The 15,826-nt window shown below is 43.9% G+C and overlaps 1 protein-coding gene across 1 annotated transcript in view; it reads left to right on the forward strand.

The window, feature by feature from the left end:
• Gad1 (glutamate decarboxylase 1) overlaps positions 1 to 15,477 on the forward strand; it is a 38,124-nt gene extending 22,647 nt beyond the window's left edge. The window contains exons 7-17 of the mRNA XM_036183263.1: positions 426 to 538; positions 1,586 to 1,701; positions 1,787 to 1,866; positions 2,095 to 2,149; positions 3,226 to 3,342; positions 4,566 to 4,630; positions 6,954 to 7,032; positions 8,426 to 8,575; positions 11,246 to 11,353; positions 13,265 to 13,354; positions 14,140 to 15,477. Coding sequence (XP_036039156.1) covers positions 426 to 538; positions 1,586 to 1,701; positions 1,787 to 1,866; positions 2,095 to 2,149; positions 3,226 to 3,342; positions 4,566 to 4,630; positions 6,954 to 7,032; positions 8,426 to 8,575; positions 11,246 to 11,353; positions 13,265 to 13,354; positions 14,140 to 14,313 — 1,147 coding nt within the window. The 3' untranslated portion in view covers positions 14,314 to 15,477. The remainder of the gene's footprint in view (positions 1 to 425; positions 539 to 1,585; positions 1,702 to 1,786; positions 1,867 to 2,094; positions 2,150 to 3,225; positions 3,343 to 4,565; positions 4,631 to 6,953; positions 7,033 to 8,425; positions 8,576 to 11,245; positions 11,354 to 13,264; positions 13,355 to 14,139) is intronic.
• The last annotated feature ends 349 nt before the right edge of the window (positions 15,478 to 15,826 follow it).

Genomic DNA, 15,826 nt, shown 5'->3' on the forward strand with positions numbered 1-15,826 from the left:
TTGTTTCTAAAAGATAGACATCAGCCCTGCCTATGAGCACGAAACTGGCAGTCCTTTAATAATAATAATAATTTTAAAAAGGCTCAACCAATTGTAAGCAGAAGCTAACATGCACTTTTTCAAATTAACATTTGCACCGCCCTACAAATACTGATGGTGAATCCTCTCCTCTGGGTGGGCCACACGCCTAGACAGGCGAGACTCTCTTTTGCTGGTGAAATATCTCACAGCAGACTTCCCACCACCTCTCTTGATAACCCGGGCTGATTTTTGACACTTTAGGACTGGCGACACGTGATTTCAGGAAACAGATCGTTTTAGCGGTTTTGAGCATCCATTTTTAGTACCTAGCTCCAACTGTCTGTGTTCATCCAATAAGCAGGCTTATTTCTTCGTTTTCCTTCTTCCCCTCATCACCACTCCAGGTTTACATACGAGATTGCACCTGTGTTTGTTCTCATGGAACAGATCACACTTAAGAAGATGAGAGAGATCGTTGGTTGGTCAAGTAAAGATGGTGATGGCATATTTTCTCCTGGTAGGTTTCTTTCCTGTAATTGGTTGCCTTCGATACTGCCAATGTGGATCTTTTCTTTTTTTATTAAAATTACCAACATAGGTCAATTTTAGAAATTAATGGGTTTCATTGTGACATTTGCATGTATGCATATTTTACAGTCGATGGTCGTAACCTCTGCCTCCCTATCTTTGCCAGAATGAAGGCTAGCAAGAACGCTACCACCCCTGTGAACTAACTAACCAAGGTTGTGTCTGGGTCATGCTAAATGGTGCTCTTCTGACAATAACAAACCTAGGGATCAGTGAATCTGATTATCAGTTAACTGACTTCAGCCCAAATGTTGGATCTGCATTAGTCTCTAACTCAAAGTAGATACAATAAAAACCTTTATTCTTGCAGGGTAAGAAGCAGGTATAGATGGTGGTAGAGGCAGTTTAAGAACACAGCTGGCCAGGCAGCTCCAGCAGACCACTGATTTGCCTGTTTCATTCTCAGGAAGCTGAGGGAAGGCCAAAGTGACCAGCTTGTGTTGGCCAGACTTGGATAGTTAGCTCATTTCTTCTTGTATCTTTATTTAGAGTAACAGGAGTGTTTTTGTCTGTTTAAATAAGCTTAGACCTCTCTCTAGACTCACTAAGTCAGCCGGGCTGTTCTTTGAAGAGCATACCCAAGCTGGTAACCAAGAGATGCACTATTTCTTCTTACAAGCTCCGTTACTCTTTTTGAACTCAGGGAGCAGATTCAGCTTTGTTCAGTAGAGAGATCACACGGAAGATGGCAGTGGGAGGCTGTAACTTACCGTGTCTCTGCAGCTGCCACACTGCCTCTTATATTCTATATAGGCTTTGGATAGGCACTCCAGCAGAATTGCCTACATAGCTTTGGAGATAAGTGTAACCCCTTCGAGTCTCAAAGCAAAGGGTCCAGAGGAAAGTCCCTAAGAGTAAGGAAGCCAGCAAAACTTTCAGGATATTGTCCTTTCCCTTCTTGAAACATCAGCTCAACCTTTGTGTTGAAAACACAACAGAGCCCCAGCAATCTCCTGCTATGTCTGCTTGTTGATAGGGGGAGCCATATCCAACATGTACAGCATCATGGCTGCTCGCTACAAGTACTTTCCAGAAGTTAAGACAAAGGGCATGGCGGCTGTGCCGAAACTTGTCCTCTTCACCTCAGAGCACGTGAGTTGGAGACGCTGGCTTGTGGATTGTGGTGGCTTTTTAAGGGACTGTCTGACTTTTAACCCCAAGCCTCCATTTCTTGTAGAGTCACTATTCCATAAAGAAAGCTGGGGCTGCACTTGGCTTCGGAACCGACAATGTGATTTTGATAAAGTGCAACGAGAGGTAGGCAGGGGACGGGAGTGTTAGGTTCTTGATGTATTAAACGTGTTCGTCTGTTAAATTTGTTTTATTGTGCGTAAGGACTGACTTGGTACAGTGTGCCAAGCTGCTAATGGACTGTTGAAAATATCCAATTAAATTACTTTTTGTTGCTGATGATAAGGGATTTTTTTTTCTTGTATAATCTTGTTGATTCTTTATTTTAATGTCTTTCTTTTATAACAATTACAGGGGGAAGATAATTCCAGCTGACTTAGAGGCAAAAATTCTTGAAGCCAAGCAAAAGGTATGTATGATTTGGTACATCTGAAACTTCAGTGAATACTTTTTTTAAAATGACTTGTTTCTGACCTCTACAGTGAAAATTTTTGATACTAGGATAATTTTATTTCTCACATTCCTAACTCAGATACTCACTTCTTTCCATCTTTTGCCCTCAAAGCTGAGTCTACTAGACATACTGTGTGTGTGTGTGTGTGTGTGTGTGTGTGTGTGTGTGTGTGTGTAAAATGAAGAATCAGCCATTAAATCATCATATGTCAAGTCATCAATTTGATGTTCTTCAATAAATCAACCACCTGGGATTCAGAAAAATTCAGACAAATTGAACTTTTTGCCTGTTTCTTGTTAGATATAAACTCATTTTAATAATTACAATTTTATCTTGGGACTCTGTTTAGCAAAATGCTCCCGTACCCCTGCAGATGGCTCACATTACTTGGCAAGTCCAGCTCAAAAACCTCTACTAAACAAAGCTGTGTTCTGTTCCCAGCACCAAAAGGCCTGGCATGTAAAAGTCACTCAAAAGAAACAAAACAAAATAACCCTGTTGAATGAATGAGTGAGTGAACAAGAATCCTTCTACCTGTGGCTCTGATCCACACCAGCTCGGCTCACTGTTAGAAATGAATATTGTTGCCTTCGACTTCGTGTAGAAATGAGCAGATGGCAAAGGTTAGATAGCACAAATAAAGGGACTGGGGAGATGGCTCAGAGGTTAAGAAGGCTTACCACTCCTCCACGGAACCAGAGTTTCATTCCCAGCACCCACACCAGGCTTACAACCATCTGTAACTCCAGCTCTAAGGTGTCTGAAATCCTTTCCTGTGCTCTCAGGGCACTGGTGCACACACACACAAACACACACAAATATATATATTTGGTTTTTCAAGACAAGGTTTCTCTGTGTAGCTTTGTGCCTTTCCTGGAACTCGCTCTGTAGACCAGGCTGGCCTCAAACTCACAGAGATCCACCTGCCTCTGCCTCCCGAGTGCTGGGATTAAAGGCATGCGCCACCACCGCCTGGCACACAAATATAAATATTTTAAACCCACTAATCAGCTATCTCTTTTACCCTGTAGGGATATGTTCCCCTCTATGTCAACGCAACTGCAGGCACCACCGTTTATGGGGCTTTTGATCCAATACAGGAGATTGCAGACATATGTGAGAAATACAACCTTTGGCTCCACGTCGACGTAAGTGCCTTCATTCATAGATAGCCCTGCTTTCTGCTTTGCCTCCAGCTGCTCTGAACACCCTCCCTGGCTCTTTCTACACATGTTAGCTCCTGCTCCTCCCCACTAGTCAGCCAGCCATTCATGAATAGTACCGGCCACAGAACCTAGTCACCCTCTGGGATTCATCCCAGGTCCTTACTGCCCAATAGTTGTCTGGTGTGGCTCCTTCTAGAATCTACTATGATGAGCCGTGCCTCCCCTGGTTGCTTTATTTGGATGAATGGGTGCAAAGTAAAATATAGTTGATATCAGAGAGAGAGAGAAAAATAATACATGACATACAGAAAGTGGCCTTGAGTGTGAACACTCAGTCACTGCCTGCACCCCGGTGTAACACTTCTAAGAATGCCCATATGCTGCATGCAGGGAAATAGGAAGTGCACAGATGATGTGAGCAACTATGAGAGTTAGTCTCAAGGTTTCCCAGTAATAGCAAATGTGCACTCCCACATATGTGATTAGACCTTTGGTCTCTTCTCTCTCTCTCTCTCTCTCTCTCTCTCTCTCTCTCTCTCTCTCTCATCCATTCTCTTACTGGATGTGATTTCTTGGAAATAGACAATAGGAAAGTCTGTCCCACTATTGAGTAAATGGCTAACAAAGGCTGTGCTGTGTCCCATGCTACCCCAGGCTATCCTGTAAAACATGTCCCATGGTACCCACAAGAGTGTCTTGCTGTGACTGGAACTTTGTGGGGTCTCCAAACCCAGCAGGAGTTGGTGCTTTCTGAGTTTCTCAGAAGTGGTTTGGAAAAAGCAGGCGGCTGAGCTTGCCTTAAACACACCTCCATGGCAATGGAGAGACGTGCATTGGGCTCAGAGAATCCTTGGCTTCTCACAGCACTTTGGGCCATTGGGTCTTGATCCACAGCCACCAAAGCTCCACCCACTTTTTCTAGATCATTAAGACATTCTCTAGAGGAAGTTTATATAAAGAAATGGTGAGTGATTCAGAGCCTGCCATCTGCACAACTAGAATTGTCAGTGTGGACTTACTCCACAGGTTATCTGTCCTTTGTGTCCCCTTGACTGGCCTGGAACTTGCTATGTAGGCAAGGATGGCCTCAGACGCAGAGATCTGCCTGTTTTGGCTTCCCTAGAGCTGGAACTAAAGCCATGCCCAGCTTGGTTTTAGATTCTTGAGGATCACAGCTTCTCTTGTCTCTTTTTCTGTCCTTGCAGGCTGCCTGGGGTGGTGGGCTGCTCATGTCCCGGAAACACCGTCACAAACTCAGCGGTATAGAAAGGTACGGTGGATTTGGCAGCCTTCCCTCATTGGCATCAGAGACACTGTACACATCAGTCCAGCCCTTCCACCTCCAACCTTGATATCAGCCTTAATTCCCCCAGCCCTGATTTTTTCAGTCAGGGATCTCAATCTGGCTAGGCAAACTTTAGCTCGCCCGGGGCTTCTTGACTGTTTCCTGCATGCTTTATTTGAATCCTCAGTTCACAATTGCAGGTACCTAGGGAGGAGAAAGGAAAGGTGGAGGGGTCAGGGAGGTCTCTGATGCCTTCAGCTCTTCTTCCTCAGTAAGGTGGCTGATGACTGATAGACCCAGCTCCCCTCACTTATCTCGGTAGCTATGGCAAAAGAGAGATGGGGAGCAAAGGTGTAGGAAAGAATATTTCATGCAGTGGGTATAGTCAATACAAAGGGCCCTGAGACATGGCAGTCTTGAGCATGGACAAAGTGGGCCTGGAGCAAAGTGAAAAAGTTGAAGAGCCGGCCAGTAAGAAAACCAGGCCAGGCAAGCTCATCAGACCACTCCCCTAGCAACGACTCTGGCTTCATAGCTGCTACTGTGCCTGCTCCCTTCTGTCTGTTCTAAAATGCCACTGTCAGCATGAGGCTGGCTTCTGAAAGATGAAATATAGGACCCTATAATTTGGGGGGATATATTGAATGTAGATGAGCCAGCACAGTTGTACTTTAGACTTCTCAGAGGGTTTTGTTTTCCATCCTCGGACCCAGGACCAGGTGAAGGAGTTGATGCTAGACCTGCTCTTTTTTGACATTAAGGCATGCAAGTCTTCTGAAAGGCGCCAAACCCACATTACGTCCTGTTTCCTTCTGCTTGCAGCAGCAGAGAATCATTTACTTCACATCTTCAGGACACTCAGTAAATCATTTTTACAGACATTTTATAATTATACAATTTTTAATGGCTTGATTTGCGACAGCAATGACAAAATTGGTTAAGTTCATGCCTTCTAAATGTGGCTTGACAGGGATTCTTTTCTATGATGTCAGCACTGAGTCAACCTTCCTGGGGATTCTTCCCAGGTTTCTTTCCTGAGGTTTCCTTTTTGTGTATGTAAGGGAAAAGTTCTTCAACCTCTGCCCCCTTCTTGAAACTCAGAACACACACACACACACACACACACACACACACACACACACACACACCATCACACACCATCACACACCATGAAGGACCTAAGGAAGAGGCTAAAAACCCACAGCAAGGGCTTAGTGCTGGGAGTGCACAGACAGTATAATTCCAAGGCAGTTGTTATATCAGAAGAAACACCTTTCTCAGGTATTAAAATGCAGAGTCCAGCGTGGCTAAGGATATCAGAAAAGGGTCTGTAACCCACTGAAGCAAATTTCCCAAGTTTGAATCATTATACATTACACTCAGTTGTTTCTGTAATGCCCTAGCCAGTGTGCTCCTTAGTCATCTAATTGTGTCTGACAGAGTGATGCAGTTGCTAGGAGACCATGCTTGCTAAGTGAGCATTGCAGCCCAGACTGGCAAAAACCATGCCCATGTCTCACTTAATCACCGCTATGAGCTGGTGCAAGTCTCCGGCGGTACAGCTGATCGTTGCACTTAGGTGTGCCATCAGCAGGTGGGTCCTCATCACTAGCCCTTCTTTAAACCAAAACAATAAAGCAGGAAGAAGTCCAAGGCTGTCGCCTAGAAGGAGGCAGTCTAATGTATAAATTGTGAGTGTTGGCCCTATCAAGAGAATCCTGGACTTGGACCTTGGACCCAGCACCTCCCAGCTGTGTGACTTGATAATGTGGTTAACCTGTCTGCGCAGCAGGTTCTCTATGTCAACTAGAAGTAACCGGAATATCGGCATCGTGGTGTTACTGTGAGAATTACATGTACCAGGCCATGTGATGAGCATTACGTATTTTATGAACTTGTTTGATCTTTTATTCCATTCTGGTGAGAAAGATATAAACTCTAAAGCACAAATGTGTTATGTAACATACACAGATAGGACATGTCAGGACTAGGATTCAGATTTGCACAGCACACCTGCAAAGCCTGAGTCCTTGGCCACATATCCAGTCATAGACACCTAGAGCTCTGGGAACAGTGGGACACATAACAAGTAAGAGGCAGCTGTTGTTGATGGCAGTTGATAGCATTCAGCAGTGCAACACCTTGAGAGACCACCTGCAAGCATGCGTTTCTTGTTGAGGGTCCATTTAGGAGATGGGGCAAGGAAAGCATCTGTGACTTCAGTGGTGGTGGGTGGGGTGTTCCTCAGGACGACAGGCTCTTCTCTCCCTTTCTTCAATCTTCTCAGAGGTTCCCATGTGTCTTCCAGGGCCAATTCAGTCACCTGGAACCCTCACAAGATGATGGGCGTGTTGCTACAGTGTTCAGCTATTCTGGTCAAGGAAAAGGTTTGTACTTCCTCCAGAGATGTGCCAGCAGCACGCACATCCCAGTGCTTGAGAAAGGGACGGTCGGTCGGTAGTCCCATTGTGAACTTGGAGACTGTCCTCGCCTGCCCTCCCAGCAACCTCTGTTTCCCTCTCTGCTCTTGCTGTTGGCTGCCCTTTGTCTTTGGGTGCTTGGGACCCTGTTGGTGACAGACCCTTTAGTGAAATTCTTTGAGTATTTCTTCATGTCTGCACAGACCTGAGAGGGATTGCTGAGCCACCCAGTCAATGAGAACAAACCATGCTCACTGGAACAGACTGTGATTTCTTAGTGGATAGTTGTAGTCTCAATAGCTGAAAAAAATAAAATGGAGAAAAAAACACAAATACTGACTAAGAGCACCGGGACTGTTAGCCAGAGGCTTCTGTGAGGCCAACAAGAGAACTCACTGAGTAAAGGTGTTTGCTGACAAGTGTGAGGCTCTGAGTTCTATCTCTGGGATCCACATGATGGAAGGAGAAAACTAATTCCCTCAAGTGTCTTCTGATCTCCACATGTATGCCACATGTACACATGTGTGTGCAGACACATACTCACACACATGTGTGTGCACACAGGCAAAATAAATGTAATCTTTTTTTATTAATTAACTTACTTATTATGTATACAATGTTCTGCCTGTATGTATGTCTATAGGCCAGAAGAGGGCACCAGATCTCATTATAGTTTGTTGTGAGCCACCATGTGGGTGCTGGGAATTGAACTCAGGTCCTCTGGAAGAGCAGCCAGTGCTCTTAACCTCTGAGCCATCTCTCTAGCCCCATGTAATCTTTTACAAAGCTTCTGTAAATGAGTTGGAGACAGATTTTCTTCCTCCCCTACACCCAGTGCACTGATACTTCACAAGCCTGCTGCAGGAGAGGTACCCAGTCCAGCCTGTCCCTTGTGACAGTCAGAACTCACACAGGCTCTCCTCTACTTACCTTAACTTCACAGAAGGTCTTGCATACATTGGAAGAGTTTGGGGTGTAGCATCTGGGGGACAGAAGTTCTTCACAGCACTAGCTTTCCCACCTTCTGAAGTTTGTACTCCAGCTCTGCCCAAAGAGTGACAAAGTAATCCCTCTTTGAATCTGACAAACCTCAGAGCACCCACTCACATTTCCACGTGTCCCTCAGAGGACAGTGAGGCCCGTGTAAACACCCAACACAAGAGAACATTTTCTAACAGGAGCCACAGAAGGCAAGGCAGGGCTGAAGGCAGACAGGCAGGGGGGTTTCCAAGAGTGGCGTTAAAGGACATTTGAACCCATGAAAAGCCTCAGAAGAAAAGACATGTGTCCCCAAATCCATCCTTGCACCCACATCTCTGACTGGTGAATGCAGTTGCTTGTGTCTTAATTTCTGTGACAGGGTATACTCCAAGGATGTAACCAGATGTGTGCAGGCTACCTCTTCCAGCCAGACAAGCAGTATGATGTCTCCTACGATACCGGGGACAAGGCGATTCAGTGTGGCCGTCATGTGGACATCTTCAAGTTCTGGCTGATGTGGAAAGCAAAGGTATGAAGGCAGACATCCAGGAAACAGAGAACTGTGGCTAGCACAGACGTCTTAGTGAAGGACAGGCAGCCATGTATCACAGATAATTCACTGTATGAGTTAACTGTATCCAGATAACTGGGTTAACTGTATTTTCTTTGTGAATGGAGTAACTTCCTCCCTGTGCCAATCCTGTCTTCTCCAGCCCATTCTCCTTAGTTTGAGACACCATGGAAATTTCTCATTCTTACAATTCTCTTATTACAAAAAATGTCATCAAGATAAGAAGTTCCATAACAGTTCTTTTTAAAATTTAAAAGAAATTATTTGAATCTATTTTGTGTATGTGTGTTTATGAGTGTGTGTGTGTGTGAGTGTGTGTGTGTTTATGAGTGTGTGTGTGAGTGTGTGAGTGTGTGTGTGTTTATGAGTGTGTGTGTGTGTGTGTGTGTGTGTGTGTGTGTGTGTGTGTGTGTGTGCAGGTGGAGGTTAGAAGGACACTTGGCAGAAGTTGGTTCTCTCCTTGCACCACGTGGGTTCCCGATAAACTCAGACTATAAGGCTTGGTGGCAAGCACCTTTACCCACTGAGCCATCTTGCCTGTCCTCCACAATAATTCTTAAGAATTCTAAAATTATTTAGTGCAGATATAGAAAAAGATATAAGACTACTGTGTTAGTCTGAAAGGAATCCAGGATTCCTTTATGAGGTACCTCATCAAGGAATATATATGCATATACACAGAAATACATATGTATGTATATGTACATATACTACAGTTTAAAGTTCAATTTAAATAATGGCTAGCCCATTACTTACACTTTAACTCTAGAAACTGCATACTCTGTGTGCATTGTGTGTGTGGTGCCTGTGTAGATGGGTGTATGTGGTGCTGTGTGTGTGGTGCTCTATATGTATATGTGTGTATGAGGCTGTGTGTGTGTGTGGTACTTTCTGTGCATGTGTTTGTGGAACTCTGTGTGTATGGTGCCGCTGGGATTAGAACTTGACAGTTGATTCTGGGGACTCATGCTGCTGGACTGAAGTACACTGTGCTTGCAGTCATCACCCCCTTGGGTTGCATTTCTGAATCTATGATAAAGCTAAAAAATATGAGGAAGGGAGATTATCATGTGGCTGTTTCCAAAGCATTTTCATGCAGCCTGGATAAAGACGATTTGGATCTCACAGTCTTGCATCACATCTGTTGTTTCTATTTAGCTTCTGTTTGCTAGTTTTAATAATTTCCATAGTACAGATTTGGATTAGCTTTCCCTCCAAACAGTAAGGTTCTCAAGCAATATCTAGTCAGATATTTATTTCTTCTATAGGAAAAACTGTCAGGTGATTAGTTTTCTTCCTTGTTAAGTCATCTTGCCTTAATGTGGAGTCTGCATTTGATTTCTCCCACAAAGTAATTGCAGGCATTTTGAGCATATAAATGCCTTCCGCACTATAAGAGAAAGAGCCCTATCATTCTGCACATGACCACATGGTCTGTCTCCATAATTACAGCTTCATTTTGTCTAACAGTGGCCTCTTGAACTGTCCCCAGAGGTTCAGCCCCTGGCTTGTGGAGGGAAGATCCTGGGGTGGAATTCCTTTGCAAGGGAGAGTCCCCAGTGCCACTACTTAGAGAGCCTCCTGCCTTGCCAGCTCTGGATTCTGCCCAGGCTCATCACCATCTACAGGCCAGCCTCATGCGTCTGTCCTCACTAATACCAACCCACTCAGCAGTCTGCATGCTGCTCTGCCAATCAGCCACGCTGGGTTCTGAAACTCTCGCTCACCAGTTTGTCAATAGTTAGAGCTAGTGTAGTCTTGGGGCTTATTAGTGCATGGGCATGCACTGAGACTCGTGGCTTCCACACCTGCATAATGGCCTGTCGCTGGAAGTGAACAACACTGTTCTGTGAAAAGTGGATTGCCTGTGAGGACTGGGGACAGCTGTGGCCAGGATATATGGCTGGGGAGGATGCAGTCTATAGTGTCTTTCAAAGTATTTATGATGAAGAACCAGTTGATAGTTCCTTTGACCTGTCATGGACCAATATGAAGCTGTTAAGAAATGAAATGTAAAACACAAAGCTGGAGTTGTTACTTGCTATTACCATCAATGGGTATGTGTACTTGTTTCAAAGTTTTTTGCTGGAACCAGGAGATGACTCAGCAGGTAGGGGTGCTTGCCACCAAGTGTTTGAGCCCCAGGAATGACATGGTGAAAAGAAGCCCTGATTCCCACGAGCTGTCATCTGACCTTCACACATAGGCACACACAAGGACACTCATGCCAGGGGTGGGGGGATATAAATAAATTATTTTTTAAGCTCTTAATCTTCTCTACTCATTCCATCCTGGACCTGCTATAGTTTGTAGTCTGGTCTCAGTCCAGATACGACACGTTGAATGGCACTATCCAAAAGCAAAAGCTTGCGACTAACTTGAAGGAAGCTAACGCTGCTGAGAACAACTTCCAAGAGACCGAACAAAGGTCTTCAGAAGAGAAAGCATTTTCTTGCACGCAGGGCTTTGAGGAAGCTGCACAGATTTCATTAGCTGGTTCTTCCTAACTGTCTCCAAGACTACACTTCCTTATTTGACCCATAAACAAGGACAGCATAGCCTTCCCAATGACCTTCACAGGGAAATGCCACTTGATATCAACAAACACAGTTCTCTTCTTTGAAACAGGGTACTGTGGGATTTGAAAATCAGATCAACAGATGCCTGGAGCTGGCTGAGTACCTCTATGCCAAGATTAAAACCAGAGAAGAATTTGAGATGGTTTTCGATGGTGAGGTAGGTTGTTCTCATGGACTAGACATGGTGCTCCCAGAAAAACCAGGAGGGGAGTTCCAGAAGCTTGGATGATTGACATCTCATTATCTCATCCAAAACAGGACTTAAACTTTCCCCATGAAAGGCCCCTTTCACCCAAGATATCTTTACACAACTCCAGGTTTATATAGATACAAAAAATAGGCATATTAAGGATGAGTAGTAATGATAATTATTTTAAATCAGTTCTCTGGTAGACAGTTTTGCTATGTACTAAAGACTAAAGTGAATTTTCATACTAATGAGACGGGTGCTCTTTGTTTTTACATGAAGAATTAAATTTTGGCTGGCTGTGTGACATTGCAAGATGTAGAGGATCCTTAACAGTTTTTCAGAGTTGAATGAGATTTTGATTTTACAATCTCCAATGCACAGGATGCTGCTTTGCATTAATATATAGTATATATAGTACAAAAATGGCAGAATGTCAATAGGAAAATATTAAAAGTCTTTGTTTTCTGTAATTGAGCCATTTTCTAGAGGCACAGAACACTTTATCTGTACAGAGCAAACACTGCTGTTCATAGCATGCAGCAGGCTGGATTCTGAGGGAAGCTGTTTCACAATGTCCCTCTTGACACTGTGTGGCACTACATGGCATGTGCAGTACAGGTATGAATGCTGTATGCTCAAGTCTGTAGTGAGGTGACATGAAGCAACTCGCTGGGCATTGCCGGCAAGCCCAGATTCTTTAATTTAGAGTTGAATTTTGGTCATTCTAGCATCAAAAGTCTTTGCAATCCCCCACACTCAGTCATACAACCCCATATAAAGTGACAATGCACAGTTAGAGGTGCTGAGCCCTGAAGAATGTGTCTGTCAACCAGCCCTTCACACCTACAGGGCTTCCTATGGCAAGTCCTAACCCTTCATTGTTCTGAGCTCTGTCTTGAGTTGGACTCTATCCATGATAAGTATCTCCCAGGCCAAAGAAGCTTAGAGGTCAGGGGTATCCTCCTCTTCCAAGACTGGCTCTAAATGAGGGTTTGCTGCCCATGGATTCATTATGAAGAGAGCCAGATAAACTGCCTCTGCCTAGGTTCACACAGTTCCCTTATTATACACAGTAAAGTACCTGTCAGCCCCATGTTTCCTGAGTGCCAGCCATGTGCCAGACACTGGTTATATATTATTAGCCAAAACAAATACTGTGTCTGCCCCGGTCGAGTTCACATTTGAATAAAGCAATATGGAATCATTGCCAGTCCTGGTAAAAAGAAAGCCTGTTCATAACCCACTGTAGCCTAGCACCACCTACAGCTATCATGTGTCTATTTACACTTCTCAAGATGACACGCGAGAGTCACCAAAGATCACCAGAGTCCCAAGCACTCACAGTCAACATGTGGTGTGTCTGCACCTCGTCTGTGGGACTTTCCTTTACGTGCAGGTACACTTTCTAGTAGAAGGTTGAAATGAGAACTGATGTCTCCAGCCACCTAGAAGCAGGCACAGTGCTGGTGACATTGAAGGAGAAAACTGCAGACCTCTGTCACCAGCAAACGCACACCGAATCAATAAAGTGAACTGAGCAGCTTTCCCTCCGCACAAATGTCAAAGTAATGCCCTTTTCTGAATTACTCAAATGCCATTGTTTTTAGCGTTTCAGGGTACAAAGGCAGTAGGTTTGGGGAATCTAGAAAGTTGGTTGGGGAGACTGGATAAGCTGTTTCCTGCCTGGTCTATTTATGCTCCCCTTTGCTTTGGAGGTATTCAGACCTCTTTCTTTTCGACTGAGGGGGAAAAAAATGTTTGGTTTTTTTTTTTTTTTTTTTTTTTTTTTTTTTTTTTCTCCATAACTGCTTCTGGCTTTTGGTCAAGTTCTAATCATTTTAATTTTGTTTGCTTGATTGTCTCTTGAAATGTCTGCAGCCTGAGCACACAAACGTCTGTTTCTGGTACATTCCACAAAGCCTCCGAGGGGTTCCAGATAGCCCTGAGCGTCGAGAAAAACTGCACAGGGTAAGGATGCGTTTCCGGTCTCATCCACTCCATCCCCAACCCCCCTCTCCCCCCCACCCCCACAACCACCACAATGTTTGCCTCGTTGGTCAGGCCATCCTCCTGCTGCTGTGCCTCTCAAAGGGGAAGGGGAAAAAAAGCAAAGCCTCACTGTGGGCTCCTGGGGAACGGGGTGCTATATCTTGATATGTACTTCTGGGGTCTGCATTGCCCCCTTGCTGCAGTTCAGATACGATAGGAACCTCTCAAAGATGGAGTCCCACCTTGAAATGGCATATTTCATTGCAGAGGCTCTATGCACAGCAGGTGAATGATGAACATCTTCCTTGGAACATCCCACATTCCCCTGTGTCTGGCATTTTACTAAAGTCCAAGCCTGCTTGAATGCTGACTCATCTTCTCTGTTGATTCCTACATCAAGTTTTATCCATTCCGAGTTGTTGACATATTTATGTAACAGGTTAGGCATGCATCCACCGAATAGATATTTGATAAACTCAGTCTGTGTGAGTGTCCTGTACTCTGGGCCACACACAACTATAACTTGTAGTCTTTATTTCTTTTTTTCATTTTATTATCATTGTTCCAAGACTGGCTTTCAAGATTCAATTGCCCAGTGCTTTCTAATTTCTAAATCTTAGCTGTGAAAGATACTTGGTTCTAAAAGTGCTTTTGTTGTTGTAGACAAATAGCAAAAAGTAAACCAAGTTGATCTGTTTAAAAAAAAAAAAAAAAGGGGTTGTCACCATTGGTGCTGAGTGTGGCTTTATCTTCTCCATCACAAGGTGGCTCCCAAGATCAAAGCCCTGATGATGGAATCAGGGACAACCATGGTTGGCTACCAGCCTCAGGGGGACAAAGCCAACTTCTTCAGGATGGTCATCTCCAACCCAGCTGCCACCCAGTCTGACATCGACTTCCTCATTGAGGAAATAGAAAGGCTGGGCCAGGACCTGTAATCCCCCTTTGCTGAACCCGAGACCTCCGCTATGTTCCTTCCCCTGCGGCACCCTTCAGTAGCTGGCACACCCGGGCCATTTCACTGAAGGAAATGATAATCACTTCAACAATATTTGTCACAACCTCACGTAAGCTTGTTTGTTAGCGCTAGCAAGAAATAATGTCCTTTAAAAAAACCTGCGCATTAGGAACCGAGTATATATGTACAGTTATATATACCTCTCTATGTATATGTATGTATAGTGAGTGTGGTTTAGCCCCAGACCACAGCATGTCTCCCATCCCCTAGAGAACTAGCCTCACCTCCCGAAGTTATGAAGAAGCTAACTGCAGGACAGATGGCGCCCCCGCTGCTGTGTCTTGGGGACCTGAGGAAAAGCTGCAGGTGGGAGCCTACCTCCCTGCCAGAGCTGTTCTGATGAATGTCAGAAAGATGACAAGTGTCACGCCCTCCCCGGTAGTCCCCCCAGGGGAAATAGTAGCAGAGCCTGCCACAATTGTGCTGTTGCTGTGTTTCTAGAGATTAATTTGTGTAGACCGTGTATATCACCGTTGTTGTCTTTGGGCAGGGGAGGGAGCACATATAATGATTTAATTGTATGTCAGCGAAATATTTGCTTATTTATATTTGAATATATACCATGTTCAAGAGGCATCTTGTATTTTCTTCCCATTTGTAATGTATCTTATTTATATATTCATGAAGTAAGTTCTGAATACTGTTTATGGTATTTTCGTGCATTTGTGAGCCAAAGAAAAAAGCTGAAAATTAGTGAGACTTGCATTTATATTAGAGTGCCCTTAACATAATGATTTAAACCTACATGTACTGTCTGGAAAAGAATTCTGACATTGTACATAGAGTCGTGTATATGGAAATCCTGCTTCAGTAACCTCTGCTCTTCTTCCCCGTCTGGCTGTACGTCGGGTGTTCTCAGTGCTTTTCTAGTAACTGTTGGACAATAACGACTAGATATCCTGTAATTTTGTAGTAGTACATGACCAATCTCTGTGACTCGCTTAGCTGAAACCTAAGGCAATGTTTCCGAAGATCTCCAATACACTGACCAGTCCCACAAGTGTTTTTGAAGAAATGAAACCCACACTGTGCGTTTTAGAGTATGCAAGAAAAATATAAATAAATAAAAAGTATTCTCCATGAAGAATTTGAACCATTTTTTCTTCCAGTTTGTGTTTCATATATATATATATATATATATATATATATATATATATATATATATATATATATATATTTTTTTTTTTTTTTTTTTTTTTTTTTAAGAGTTCCAGTTTGTGTCTTTACTTGGGATCATCCATGGCCCATTCATTTTCCACTAGCTGGCTTGAGGTGATGCTCTGTCTCCTGGTTAAGCCGAGCCTTAACCAACAGTTGTAGGTCCCTATGCCCTTCATTGAGAAAATCGCTGGGTCTGTAGTTCAATTATACTTGCTCTTTGTGCCCAGAGAAGGAAAAGCAAGCCCTGTTTCTCACTCTCCTGACTACATCTA

This window comes from Onychomys torridus, chromosome 4, assembly GCF_903995425.1.
Source record: "Onychomys torridus chromosome 4, mOncTor1.1, whole genome shotgun sequence".
In the NCBI taxonomy this organism is placed as follows: Eukaryota; Metazoa; Chordata; class Mammalia; order Rodentia; family Cricetidae; genus Onychomys; species Onychomys torridus.